At 50.6% G+C, this 13708-nt stretch overlaps 1 protein-coding gene across 1 annotated transcript in view; it reads right to left on the reverse strand.

Moving 5' to 3' along the window:
* Positions 1 to 1918: 1918 nt before the first annotated feature.
* The window catches only part of LOC122368128 (disintegrin and metalloproteinase domain-containing protein 10-like), a 73843-nt gene continuing 62053 nt past the window's right edge, over positions 1919 to 13708 (reverse strand). The window contains exons 12-14 of the mRNA XM_043341795.1: positions 8785 to 8952; positions 3740 to 3959; positions 1919 to 2486 (exon numbers count right to left, since the gene is read on the reverse strand). Of these exons, the coding sequence (XP_043197730.1) occupies positions 2359 to 2486; positions 3740 to 3959; positions 8785 to 8952 (516 nt within the window). The 3' untranslated portion in view covers positions 1919 to 2358. The remainder of the gene's footprint in view (positions 2487 to 3739; positions 3960 to 8784; positions 8953 to 13708) is intronic.

Below are 13708 nucleotides of genomic sequence, written 5' to 3' on the forward strand. Positions count from 1 at the left end.
GGGGGGGGGGGGGGCATAAAGTTGCCCCCCTTTACGTTTTGTGAAATATCTCCGAAACCTGATGAGCTACGAACGTGAAACTTGCCATAGCTTCAAATGAATACCTAGGCAATGTTTGAGGAAAGTTTGGTGGTTGTAGCACTAACGATGACGTCACAGTGACGTCATACAATTTTGTCGTTTTCCGATATGGACCGTTTCTGATGACGCTGAGCATGAAACTCGACTGTAAATGAACTAGACAGCACCTGCTGTCATCCTAAAATATCTTACCTACTACACTTCCATCTAGTTTCTGACCAATAATCGGCCCTTTCTATTCGGTCCCATATATCTGATGTATCGTGAGGAATATGAGAGTCGCAAATTTATAATTTCACTTATGACGTCACTGTGACGTCATTTCAAATGGGATCGACACCAAATTTGGACGCAACCTCGGCTAGGTATTCAGGAAGATGTGTGCAAAGTTTCGCTTCTCTATCTCTTCACGTTGCGACGATATCGTCGCAGAAGTAAAGGGGGGGGGGGGGCAACTTTATGCCCCCCCCCCAGCGGCCGGCGGGTGGCGCGGAGGCCCAGCGCGGCGGCCGCCGGGTTAATGCTCTAAATGAATGCTTACAGCAAACTGGATGCCAGATTCGTGATCAGCGGTTACGAATCGTATGTGTAAGCTACCATTCATGTGTCTAGGTAAAAAGAAGGTCATTCGAGGTCGCATGAGGTCAACATAAAACTGGAACTTTTCCATGCAAAATATATGTCATTCGATGCGTCTTGACAAGACGAATGCGATAGTACCACTACTGTAGCTCTCGGACCATTTTTGTTAGTTATTTGCGAAACACCAAAACCTCAGCTCAGGGTCGTTGACCTGACCTCTGACCTCAGGTCACCAAAATTATTTTCATACTTTTTTACCAGGGGTGCGGAGCCGGAGCCGGAGCTGGAGCCGGAGCCGCTGGAGCCGGCATATTTTGCCCTGAGCCGGAGCCGGAGCCGGAGCCGTCGAAAAAGGGGGCGACTCCGGCTCCTTTTTTTGAAGAGGAAAAATTATTGACCTAGTTCGGTTTGACAGTTCAAGGCAGCAAAACATGCGGTAGTCAAAATATGAAAATAGCCTTGTTATGCAAATACAGAAGCAGCGCGCACCAATCCCATTATCTTGTTTCTTCCACCCGTATTTAATTGCATAGGGGGTGTACTGAGTATTGGAGCCGGAGCCGGAGCCGGAGCAGCCGGAGCCGGACCATTTTACTCGGAGCCGGAGCCGGAGCCGGAGCCGCCATAACATTTCACCCGGAGACGGAGCCGGAGCCGGAGCCGATTTTTTTTTCTCCGGAGCCGGAGCCGTCTGAAATTTTCACGGCTCCGCATCCCTGCTTTTTACCCACATCAAACGCCACGCAACCGCTTCTGTTATTTGTCACAATCGTTTTGTCATAATTGTTTCACAATCGTTTTGTTCCATGATATATTATTTGGGCATTTTGGGTAGGGTGAGTCAGGTGACGTCAGGTAAGGTCGATCATCAGGCTATTCTTATTTCGTATTTACCAACACTGATAGCATCGGCCCGTGCCGCTGGTCACTACAGCGAAACTTGAGCAGCACACCCAGCGCTACTATCCACTAGCTCCTCAGCTAATTACTTCGACTGCCCGGCTCGGCCCGACCCTGCCCGGCCACCCTACCCGGAACAAATTGGACTCTGCGGGAGGTCGCGGGAGGGACCACAGCTTCAATGGGCCGCCCGACCCTTCATTAGGGGGCGCCACCGGACAGAAGAGTGTATACGGCGGCCGATTTTCACACACATTTTACACACATATTGACAGAACACCGACTTAACAGGACCGACCTCAAAATGGCCCTAGGGCATGTTTAGAGGCCAAGGAACATGGCCCCGGTCTTGGAATTGTCAGGACCGGGTTTTCGGTCCTGACAGGGAAATCGGTCCTGTCGGGTCGGTGTGTATCCCGTCATCGGCCCTGACAAGTGAGTGCTTACACACGCACACACACACACACACACACACACACACACACACACACACACACACACACACACACTCACGCTCATACAGGCGCGCGCACGAGTAAGCATAATGCCGCGTTCGCGGGGTGGGGCGCGCCGCCGGCACAGCGGCGCGCCCTCTCAGTATCACATCCGACCTCCGACGCACCCAGGAAGATCTCGCGCGCACACGCGACGCGCGGCGCCAGTCCTAAGAGCGGCGCCGCGCCGCCGGTTTGATTTGAATATACTCTGTCCGTTTGTAGGGTGCGCGGCCGCGTGCCGGCCGGGTCAGCGGTCAGCGGTCGGCAGGGTGGCGGCCGCCGGCGCGCCCGGCCGAGGTCACACGTGCCGCGTGGCCGGCGTGCCCTGCGAGCGCCGCTTCTGCTGCTTCTGCTGCTTCTGCTGGCGCTGCCGCTCGGCGGCCCGGCCGCCGCTGGCGCCGCCCGACTCTACGTCATCGCGCGCACCTGTCCAGAGAGAGGTCAGGTCAGGTCAGGCCAGGTCAGATTAGCGACCAGGTCAGGCCACCGCCGTGGTGCGAGCAACCCTGCAAGTCAGGCCAGTAACAGCAAAATAAATAAAAATGTAAAGAAATGATTCCGAAGTTGTGCGAGTTCACAGACCTAAAAGGCAGGATAAATGTCGACAACGCGGCTCGTTGCCGCGGTATATGTCAAACATACTAATAGCACTTCACACCAAAATACACCGGTCAACGCACAGTGTGGGTGGTGGCATGTGACAGCGCTGCAATATCAGCCGGAAATTCAGAGCCATGTGCACCAATAAACGCGACATAACCGCGATCTATGTCCATTTAGCTTGACACATGCTTCCCTAATTTAGAGTAACGGTCATTAAATAAAGTAGTCCGCAAGCAGACGCGCGAAGGATCATATATAATGCAACTTCGACGAAGAAAACGTTAGTGATTCATGTCGGAGCGAGCCCACATGCCTCGGTAAAAATGATGAGCCAGCCGTCCTGAGCAAACAGCGGTTTCACGCAGTCCTGAGTCGCCCGGTTCTTTGTAAGCCGTCATGTTGGATGTGCGATTAGTGCCAGTACATTAGCCGAACAGCGTCCATTCCGTGACGCACGAGTGGCGTTCGTGACACCCGAGTCACCGGCGTGTTTGAGCGTGACCACGCTCCGGAGACGCCATGGGCGGCGCGTGCTCTACAAATGAGAGCCGCTCGCTGACGCCCCGGAACACGCAGTGGCCCGCTCACGCGACCACGAGAACAGCGGCCGGCCGGCCGGTCCTCCGCCGCCCGGCCGTGATCCACTATCGAGTGGCCAAACAGCATGTCGCCTTTCGCTGACGAGCGTTATTAATATGCCATCGCGATCCGGGCCGCCTCTGGCCGCCAGTCGTATCAATGATGTACGCTCGGCGCGCGCCGTCGGCCTCCGCAAATAGCAGCCTGTGCCGGCCGGCCGACCGGCCCGCGACGCCGAGCGCCATCGAGCGACGCGTGCGGCCGACGGGGCGTGCTGACAAATTTACCGGCCACCGCCTCCGCCTCCGCCTGTTGCTTCGGCCGGCCTCACTTAGAGGCTATGTATAGTCTGGGTGCATTACGCTACCGACAGGATCGAAATGCGACAAAAACTGCCCGAGATATGCTAAAGTTATACGCGGCTGTGCCCACGGCAGTCGGGTCTGTATGCGACTCGGCGCTGAGAGGGACCCGGCGACTCTGGTCGCGACTCTCACCTTGTCGGCTGTAGTGGCCGCGCCCGGCGCCGAACCCGTGTCTCACGGGTCCCGCCTGCGGCTGGTAGGCGGGCGGCGGCCCGGTGGCTCGGCCGGGCCGCCCGCCGCCGCCGCCGCTGCTGCTCCCCCCGCTGTTACTGCTCTGTACGACCAGCTCTGCCTCCTCCCGGACCGGGACGGAGCGGGCGCCGCCGCCGCCGCCCCCTCGCCGGGGATGCCGCTGTAACAGAGAGTCACAGAGCCAGTCAGCACACACACCAAATACAAACGAGCGGACCCGCAAACAGGCCTGTCAGTCAGCTCTGAATTTAGGCATAAAAATAAACTTGCTGCAAGTTGGTGTTATATCGCAATAGACCGGGCACATACTCACTGACCCAGCCGAGACTGAATTATTAGGCATATCAAGTAAACTGATTTATTGTGTTGTGAATAGAGGTCGAGAGAAGGGCGACGACACGAATCATTTACGTCCTGGAATGACAGTATTCCGAGGTTCGTATGCAAATAAGTCTGTTAATCAGCACTGCACCACAGCAGTGGTCCAATTCAGGTCACTGCAGTGATCCAGTTCAGCGACGCATCAACGCTCGGCCCACGTCCGATCCGATCAGATCCATCATTTCATCTATTATTCGGATAGTAATACGGAGAACACACTGCAATGATTAGGTTACGAGCTAATCTGCAACTGGTGAGTCAACAACTGCTAACCAGGCTGCCGAATTATGTAAACCCACCCGAATGGATGAATAATTCTCAAAATTAGACGCGTGGCTCAATTCTGCTGAAATCTCATTCTCATTTATGTGATACGCTTTGATAGAAGAGGCCAAATCAGAGCAAGCACTCATCAAAAAAGATACGGAAGTCTCATGCACAAACGCCGGGTAGCTGCTTCACGTCCATCAAACGATTCATCTCATCCTCCTCATATGAAAACTAACAAAATCCAACCTTGACAGCTTAACGCGATTCGACGAAGAAAGATGCTATTTCCCCGGCTGAAACCGTTCCCTCAATAAATTTACCGGCTACTTTCCACCAGTCAGCATTATTGGCACTAGGCCTTCAGCGCCAAAGGTCGCCACCGTACGTCACTGTCGGATTACCGACTACACCAGCCGGCAGCATTTCCGCCATGAATCAATACACGATGGCTTGCAGATACGTCTCGCGCCCGTGCTCATGATGTACGGCGTGGCCCGCCGGCCGTATCGCAGTTTCTCGGGACTTTTCTGCTGGGTGTTGAGGCCTCAGCCAATGCAGATGATGGATATTGGCTCTGCCTTTTAGAAATGTATACCCTCAGCTAGCTACAAACAGACATGACTATGATTTAGTAGCATCGAGGCCGAGACCCAGACGCCCGCCAGAAACATCTATGAGCAACTTACAGTAATGAACTCTCCTGCACTGGGACCATGGAGCGGAACTTTGTTTCTGAAGCTGTCAGCCTGACAAAGAAGGTCAAATTTTGGACAAAACATGCACATCACGAAGACAAATCCAAATTCCAATGAGCGTTGTCAATCAATCAACTCTAAGGAAATAGCACCAGTAAAAAATAAATAAATTGACAAGTAGCTTTCTATATCGTAGTTATTGTACGAGCAAGATATATAATCGATTTAGGACCTGGAGGACTATGTCCAGTCTGTCTTAAAAGTACCGCGCAAAGTGACGGTGGATCCATCGAGCCTGACTGAGGAAGGACCTGCTAAATTTGGGTCACCGAAGCAACTGACATCCTCGTCCATTCCCTAGGTCAATTGGTCGGTGATTTTCAAATTAAAGCAAACCCTTTCTCGGTCAGGCTTGATGGATCCACCGCCACTTTGCGCGGTACTTTTAAGACAGACTGTCCATCAACAGTACGTATGGCGTCCGAATTTCATGCAAAGAAGAGTTCTGAAACGGTTACAAACTTGACACTAACTTCTTCTAAAAACGACTAGTCCAACCTGGTAATTGATAAAACGATGATGGGATGTTAATCAAATACGTCACATACTATTTCGATACTGCCGCCCGAGACCGTCTATCGCTGGTCACTAGTCGCTCTAGTCCTCTCCACCGACCGTCTCGCGCGGAACGCCGAGTCTGAACGAGCCGCCCCAGACGGAGTGTAGAAGTTATCTCGCTCCAAAACTCGGCGCTGGCCGCCCGTCGCCGCCTCTCTGGGGGCTGTTCCGCACGATCGCGCCGAGCCAGCGCCGCCCTCCTCAGACAGCTCCGCAATCAGGCCGGATCATTACGGCCGATCTGCTGTGTGGCCGCTGTCTGCGCCGGCCGGCCGGCTCTCATAACGACGCCGGTCAGCTCAGACCGCCCCCCCCCCCCCGTGTGTTAATCCTCCGCCGAGCGCGTGCGACGCAATCGAATCAAGTGCCGGCCATCAATGGGCAACGATCCGGCGACCAGAATACGCACCGCCACCGACCAGAATACGCACAGCCGACGTAATATGCGCGCATCGAATGCCGCTGGTAATAAGACGGCGGAGGGGCATCAGCCGCGGCCCAACTATGACCGTATGATCGGACAGGGAAGGAGGAATCAGACCCACAGACGCAGAGGGCTGCTGATGCAACTCACGGAGTAGAGAGGAAACTGAGGCAACTCACGGAGCAGCTGAGGAAACTCACGGAGTGTTCAGTCCATCTCTCATAGGACGAGAGAGATGGACTGAACACTTCACATGGGCTCAAAGAGACATAGTCACAGAAAGAGACGTGGAGACTAGGAGAGATGGTCACCCGCGGACGGAGAGAAGGACCGCCGGGGAGCGGCCACCGCTGGCTACATCTGTCCCACTGGTAATGGAATCCAGCCGGACGGCACGGCCCACTTCTTCAGGCGACCAATCCAATCAGGCCGGCACAGAGCATTGAGCGCACGGGTGCCGCGGGCAGAAGGCGGTGATAGTGTGAGAGTCACAGGTGCCGACGGTAGAGCAGTGGGAGCCCCAGGTACCGAGGGTAGAGATCTGTGAGAGCCACAGGTTCTGACGGTAGAAATTTGTGAGAGTAACGGGTGCCGACAGTAGATATCTGTCACAGCCACAGATGCCGTGGGTAGAGTGCTTTGATAGCTATATCAGAAAGAAGAGATGAGCGCAGGGTCCTGGAAGAGTTCGTTCCCGTTCACATCGCCAAGCGAGTTGGTGACATACCAAGCCAGAACGCTTTCCGAGTACTCATCGCCGCATTGCTGATGAAATCGTGCGCCATTTTATTTTGCAATGCCAGAGACAGCATGGGTAAGCAGTGCGTACATTTTTGGCTCAAAGTATAATGATAAAAAACGTAATCACATTTTCGCAGCGGTCTCAGCGCACGTCTGATCAGAAAGAAAAAAGGTAAGTCTATCCCTTCTACAGAGTCGTTGGTCTGATGGCTGCTGCAGAGCCATCAGCGGCAGGCGCGGAGCAATTTCCCACAATCGGCGGACGGTATTTCGTCGTCGACCCGGGGGCAAATAGCCACCGTTCCGCCGCGGCACAGTCGCTCCGTCACCGACTGACGCCGTCGGGGTTTCGGGAGAAATACAGCCCGGACCGCGCCTGAGGCGGGTCTGTTCCCAGCTCACATCCCTGCACTGTCAACAGCCGTGCTTAAACTACTGCTCCGACCCCCGTCACCGCGCGTCGCAGCAGCAGACGACAGCGCTCGACACCGAGCCCTCTGACCCTGCAGGTCGTCTTCCGCACGGGCCTCACGACAAGATGGACTGTCTCCGCCGAGACGGCCGGCGAGTCACCCAGAGAGGCGCACAAATTGGCCCGTGTCAGCTATGAAAAGTTACGGGCCGGCGGGGGCCTGTAACGACTGGTGACCAGCCCGGGACGGCCGCTGGTTTCCGGCCACACCAGATGCCGGCAGTCGGCTTCTAAATACAGGTCGTCGAGTAGGCGGGTCGTGCACCAAACGAGCGACCGAGCGGCTGCCTGAGCGCACTGCGGCACCGCCGAGCGCGGTCCAGGTAAAAGCACCGCGTCCTCCCTGGGGCAGGCATAATATCGCTAAATACTCGTTATTGTCGAGCGCCCGGTACGGTTTGCATTTGTGGTCGCACACACATTCCAATTAAAGCGCGTTTGGCTACCAAAAGCAAAAGTCACCAACCTAAAGAATCCCAGTGAAAAGCCTGCAAAAGTCCTTGGGTTTATGTAACGGTTGTTTGTCGCTTCTTTACCTTTTCGTATGGAGTCGCTAAAGTCAAACAAGCGAACGGAATTGCAACCTAGGACTCGAATCACCCTTCGAGGAAAAATAAACACTCGTGACCAAGAAGGCCATTCGACTGGAACAACCGAGGTAATCATTAGAAAATGCCAATGTTTGGTCTTGTACAATTGGGTGGCAAAACAGCACGCACTGCCATTCTTGCAGTCGCGGCTGGTGGGTCGTCCTATAGAATCACGAGTCTCCGACCGGACGCTCCTAAGGACTATACCTACAGCATACAATGCCACCAGGTAACGCTCAAGGCTAGCAAATAACTGCAGTCAGAATGACTGTGTGTTTCTGGTTTCCGCCAGCTAAAAATAACGCCCGGCGTATCCGCACTCAAAGCACACGCCCTTTCTCCATTGGCACCTGTTTGGGATTAATGTAAGGTGAGATCTTTGAAATAATAATAGCCCTATTTCATCCGCTGATTTCCCAGCAGGATCGATTTGGGTGTCATTTCGTGTTAGCGCTATTACAAATGTCCTGACATTTGACGTCACGTTTTCAAACCACCATATCTGTCTACGTAATAGTACCTGACTTCTACCGAAACTGGCATGTAGTAGCATCCAAAATCAGCACTTTCAGCAAATACTACCACTTGACAAAATCTAAAGCACTAAAACCCGCGGAACTGCACACTTCACGGCCTGGCGATATTACATTTGGCCATTACGGAAATTCACAGGCGGTTTAAAGGCCCTAGCCTGTTACCACCTCGCGTCTACGACCCTGCGTTACCAAGGAACAGCAGCGCGCTCGACGGCTGACGGCCTGCGGTACCTCCCCTATGTGAAGAGCCCCACTTACGTGCTGTCGCTTGAGCGTATCCATTGGATGCTTGAGCGTGTCTGTGAACTTTCTGGCCGGCGCCCGTTTGGGGTTGGACGAGGGTGTGTGTACGGCGCAACACCGGATGAAGAGCGCCATCACCACGACAAAGGCCACGGCCATCAGCAGCACGGCCCACCAGTAGTGCTGTCAGACACAGGGGCGTCAGGTCAGAGGGGGTACACAGACACAGACACTGACCACTAGTCAGACACAGGGGTGTCAGGTCAGAGAGGGCACATGCAGTCACGGTCCACCAGTAGTGCTGTCAAACACAGGGCTGAGGTCAGAGTGGCTACACAGACACTGGTGTCAGGTCAGAGGATACACAGACACGGCCCACCAGTAGTGCTGTCAGACACAGGGGTGTCAGGTCAGGTCGGTTCAAGTCATGTCAGAGAGGGTACATAGGCACGGCCAACACGTAGCGCTGTCGGACACAGGGGTGTCTGGTCAGGTCGGGTCGGGTCAGGTCAGAGAGGGTACAGTACACAGACACTGCCCACCAGTAGTGCTGTCAGACACAGCGGTGTCACGTCAGAGGGGGTACACAGTCACGGTCCACCAGTGGTACCGTCAGGGGTGACCGGGTTAGAGGGAAAATAGGCGATACCAGTACGGTCAGATTAGTCACACGGACAATGTCACACAATAATAACTCAAGTAGATACAAGGGTAATAATACACGGCACAAAGGACGTCACTCAGTTCGACATACGAGTACACAGTGCAGTGCTGCACACTGTATGCAGTTTTATTGCAGTGCCCAACGGCAGAATTGCTATCGAGTGACATCACCAGACAAGTAGACACAGACACAAATAGCGCCAACAACAATCCATTGATTAACACTGAGAAATTGCAGACTCATGTTACGAGTACACGCTGACACCCGAGTAAAAAACAAAACAAAAAAAAGAAAAGATAAAGAAAACGTCAAAGCCTGCCGCCGTCTCTATATAACCGGAATGGGTCGGTCGGGGCGACCATCCGCCGTCAGACGTCTCGCCGATAGCCAGTGTTGGCTGACAGCAGCCCGGTCCGTGACGAGGTTAGGGCCGCGCCGAGCCGGCAGCTGGGCCGCAGACTGACCCGGCGGCAGGGCGGCCGACCCCTCCGGCTATCTCCGGGGTCAGCCCGGACGGACGGCGGGGACAATCGTCACGACATAGTGTAATAAATAACAAGTGAAGACACTTCACCAATTTATAATGCAAACTCATGTAACAACTTTTCTTCAGCTGGGAGTGGGCTATGTAGCTACTCACGCTGCAGTATGACGTAATAAAACGTCATAAAACGTCACTTCCTAAATCATTGAACGCTATCCTCAGCCTACATCATCGCAAGGCCATCATCGTCTTTCATGCCCCGTCATGATGGATTTTTTAATTGACTTAGACATGAAAACCCACGTTTTTTTATTCCACTAAATGAAGGTAAATAATCCCAGTATCTTACAGAATTCCTTGGTACGTACACACAAAATCAGAGGACATCGATGTGCCACAGCCCGATGAAAGTCCTACTCGATCTAACTGCGCTCCAACATGCTGAACATCGTATCAGCATTCACTCTATTCCGTAACGTTACTCTCGAGAACCCACTGTTTTTATTGCATGTATGGTCGCTTACTGAATGCAATGTGACAGAACCGGTATGAAAATATTCAAAAACAGAGGACATCATAACACCACCGGCTCTTAAAAAGTGTAGGGTATTTTGACAACGTCTCTAAAACATAACCCATTTTGATCGGTCCTTTGATTGACATAGAATCGAGAACCCATGTTTTTTATTGCATTGAATGTAAGAAAATAATCGCATTTTCTTATAAAATGCGTGAAAATAATTAAAATCAGAGGACATCGATGTGCCACAGCCCGATGAAAGTCCTACTCGATCTAACTGCGCTCCAACATGCTGAACATCGTATCAGCATTCACTCTATTCCGTAACGTTACTCTCGAGAACCCACTGTTTTTATTGCATGTATGGTCGCTCACTGAATGCAATGTGACAGAACCGGTATGAAAATATTCAAAAACAGAGGACATCATAACACCACCGGCTCCTAAAAAGTGTAGGGTATTTTGACAACGTCTCTAAAACATAACCCATTTTGATCGGTCCTTTGATTGACATAGAATCGAGAACCCATGTTTTTTATTGCATTGAATGAAAGAAAATAATCGCATTTTCTTATAAAATGCGTGAAAATATTTAAAATCAGAGGACATCGATGTGCCACAGCCCGATGAAAGTCCTACTCGATCTAACTGCGCTCCAACATGCTGAACATCGTATCAGCATTCACTCTATTCCGTAACGTTACTCTCGAGAACCCACTGTTTTTATTGCATGTATGGTCGCTTACTGAATGCAATGTGACAGAACCGGTATGAAAATATTCAAAAACAGAGGACATCATAACACCACCGGCTCTTAAAAAGTGTAGGGTATTTTGACAACGTCTCTAAAACATAACCCATTTTGATCGGTCCTTTGATTGACATAGAATCGAGAACCCATGTTTTTTATTGCATTGAATGTAAGAAAATAATCGCATTTTCTTATAAAATGCGTGAAAATAATTAAAATCAGAGGACATCGATGTGCCACAGCCCGATGAAAGTCCTACTCGATCTAACTGCGCTCCAACATGCTGAACATCGTATCAGCATTCACTCTATTCCGTAACGTTACTCTCGAGAACCCACTGTTTTTATTGCATGTATGGTCGCTCACTGAATGCAATGTGACAGAACCGGTATGAAAATATTCAAAAACAGAGGACATCATAACACCACCGGCTCCTAAAAAGTGTAGGGTATTTTGACAACGTCTCTAAAACATAACCCATTTTGATCGGTCCTTTGATTGACATAGAATCGAGAACCCATGTTTTTTATTGCATTGAATGAAAGAAAATAATCGCATTTTCTTATAAAATGCGTGAAAATATTTAAAATCAGAGGACATCGATGTGCCACAGCCCGATGAAAGTCCTACTCGATCTAACTGCGCTCCAACATGCTGAACATCGTATCAGCATTCACTCTATTCCGTAACGTTACTCTCGAGAACCCACTGTTTTTATTGCATGTATGGTCGCTTACTGAATGCAATGTGACAGTACCGGTATGAAAATATTCAAAAACAGAGAACATCATAACACCACCGGCTCCTAAAAAGTGTAGGGTATTTTGACAACGGCTCTAAAACATAACCCATTTTGATCGGTCCTTTGATTGACATAGAATCGAGAACCCATGTTTTTTATTGCATTGAATGAAAGAAAATAATCGCATTTTCTTATAAAATGCGTGAACATATTTAAAATCAGAGGACATCGATGTGCCACAGCCCGATGAAAGTCCTACTCGATCTAACTGCGCTCCAACATGCTGAACATCGTATCAGCATTCACTCTATTCCGTAACGTTACTCTCGAGAACCCACTGTTCTTATTGCATGTATGGTCGCTTACTGAATGCACTGTGACAGAACCGGTATGAAAATATTCAAAAACAGAGGACATCATAACACCACCGGCTCCTAAAAAGTGTAGGGTATTTTGACAACGTCTCTAAAACATAACCCATTTTGATCGGTCCTTTGATTGACATAGAATCGAGAACCCATGTTTTTTATTGCATTGAATGAAAGAAAATAATCGCATTTTCTTATAAAATGCGTGAAAATATTTAAAATCAGAGGACATCGATGTGCCACAGCCCGATGAAAGTCCTACTCGATCTAACTGCGCTCCAACATGCTGAACATCGTATCAGCATTCACTCTATTCCGTAACGTTATTCTCGAGAACCCACTGTTTTTATTGCATGTATGGTCGCTTACTGATTGCAATTTGACAGAACCGGTATGAAAATATTCAAAAACAGAGGACATCATAACACCACCGGCTCTTAAAAAGTGTAGGGTATTTTGACAACGTCTCTAAAACATAACCCATTTTGATCGGTCCTTTGATTGACATAGAATCGAGAACCCATGTTTTTTATTGCATTGAATGTAAGAAAATAATCGCATTTTCTTATAAAATGCGTGAAAATAATTAAAATCAGAGGACATCGATGTGCCACAGCCCGATGAAAGTCCTACTCGATCTAACTGCGCTCCAACATGCTGAACATCGTATCAGCATTCACTCTATTCCGTAACGTTACTCTCGAGAACCCACTGTTTTTATTGCATGTATGGTCGCTCACTGAATGCAATGTGACAGAACCGGTATGAAAATATTCAAAAAACAGAGGACATCATAACACCACCGGCTCCTAAAAAGTGTAGGGTATTTTGACAACGTCTCTAAAACATAACCCATTTTGATCGGTCCTTTGATTGACATAGAATCGATAGTTATTATTACATAGTTATTTATTACACTATGGTCACGATATGGTCATCGGCGGCTGACTGCTGACGAGGCCTCGAAGACACCCGGGTATGGCCTGTGGTACACATTCAGCCGGAGCCCGCAGCGGTCATCCCACAGCGCCGGATGCGCTTAACCGGGCCCGGAGACAGATTCTGACAGATGGAGCACAACAAACGGCTGCGGACGGACCAACAGCGCGGAAACCCCGCACAATATACCGCCTCCTCTGACGGCCGCCGGACAACCGGAACATCAATCAGAGCTCGGACAAACGCAGCCGGGTCGCTTCAATGGCGAACGCAGCCGAGGGGAGCGGGAGGCTCTGATCTGGTAAAATAGGGACGAAATGACTTCTTTGAAACGTCCGGAAGGACTTGAAACAATGTGCATCTTGACGTACTTCACGAAACTCTCAGACAAATGTCTTCAGCGAAATGTTATGAGGATGTTTAAACTATCCCGATAACTACACAACTTGAGCAAACTATTGCAATACTTGT

The sequence above is a fragment of the Amphibalanus amphitrite genome, unplaced genomic scaffold (genome assembly GCF_019059575.1).
Source record: "Amphibalanus amphitrite isolate SeventyFive unplaced genomic scaffold, NRLGWU_Aamphi_draft 000925F_arrow, whole genome shotgun sequence".
Lineage (NCBI taxonomy): Eukaryota > Metazoa > Arthropoda > Thecostraca > Balanomorpha > Balanidae > Amphibalanus > Amphibalanus amphitrite.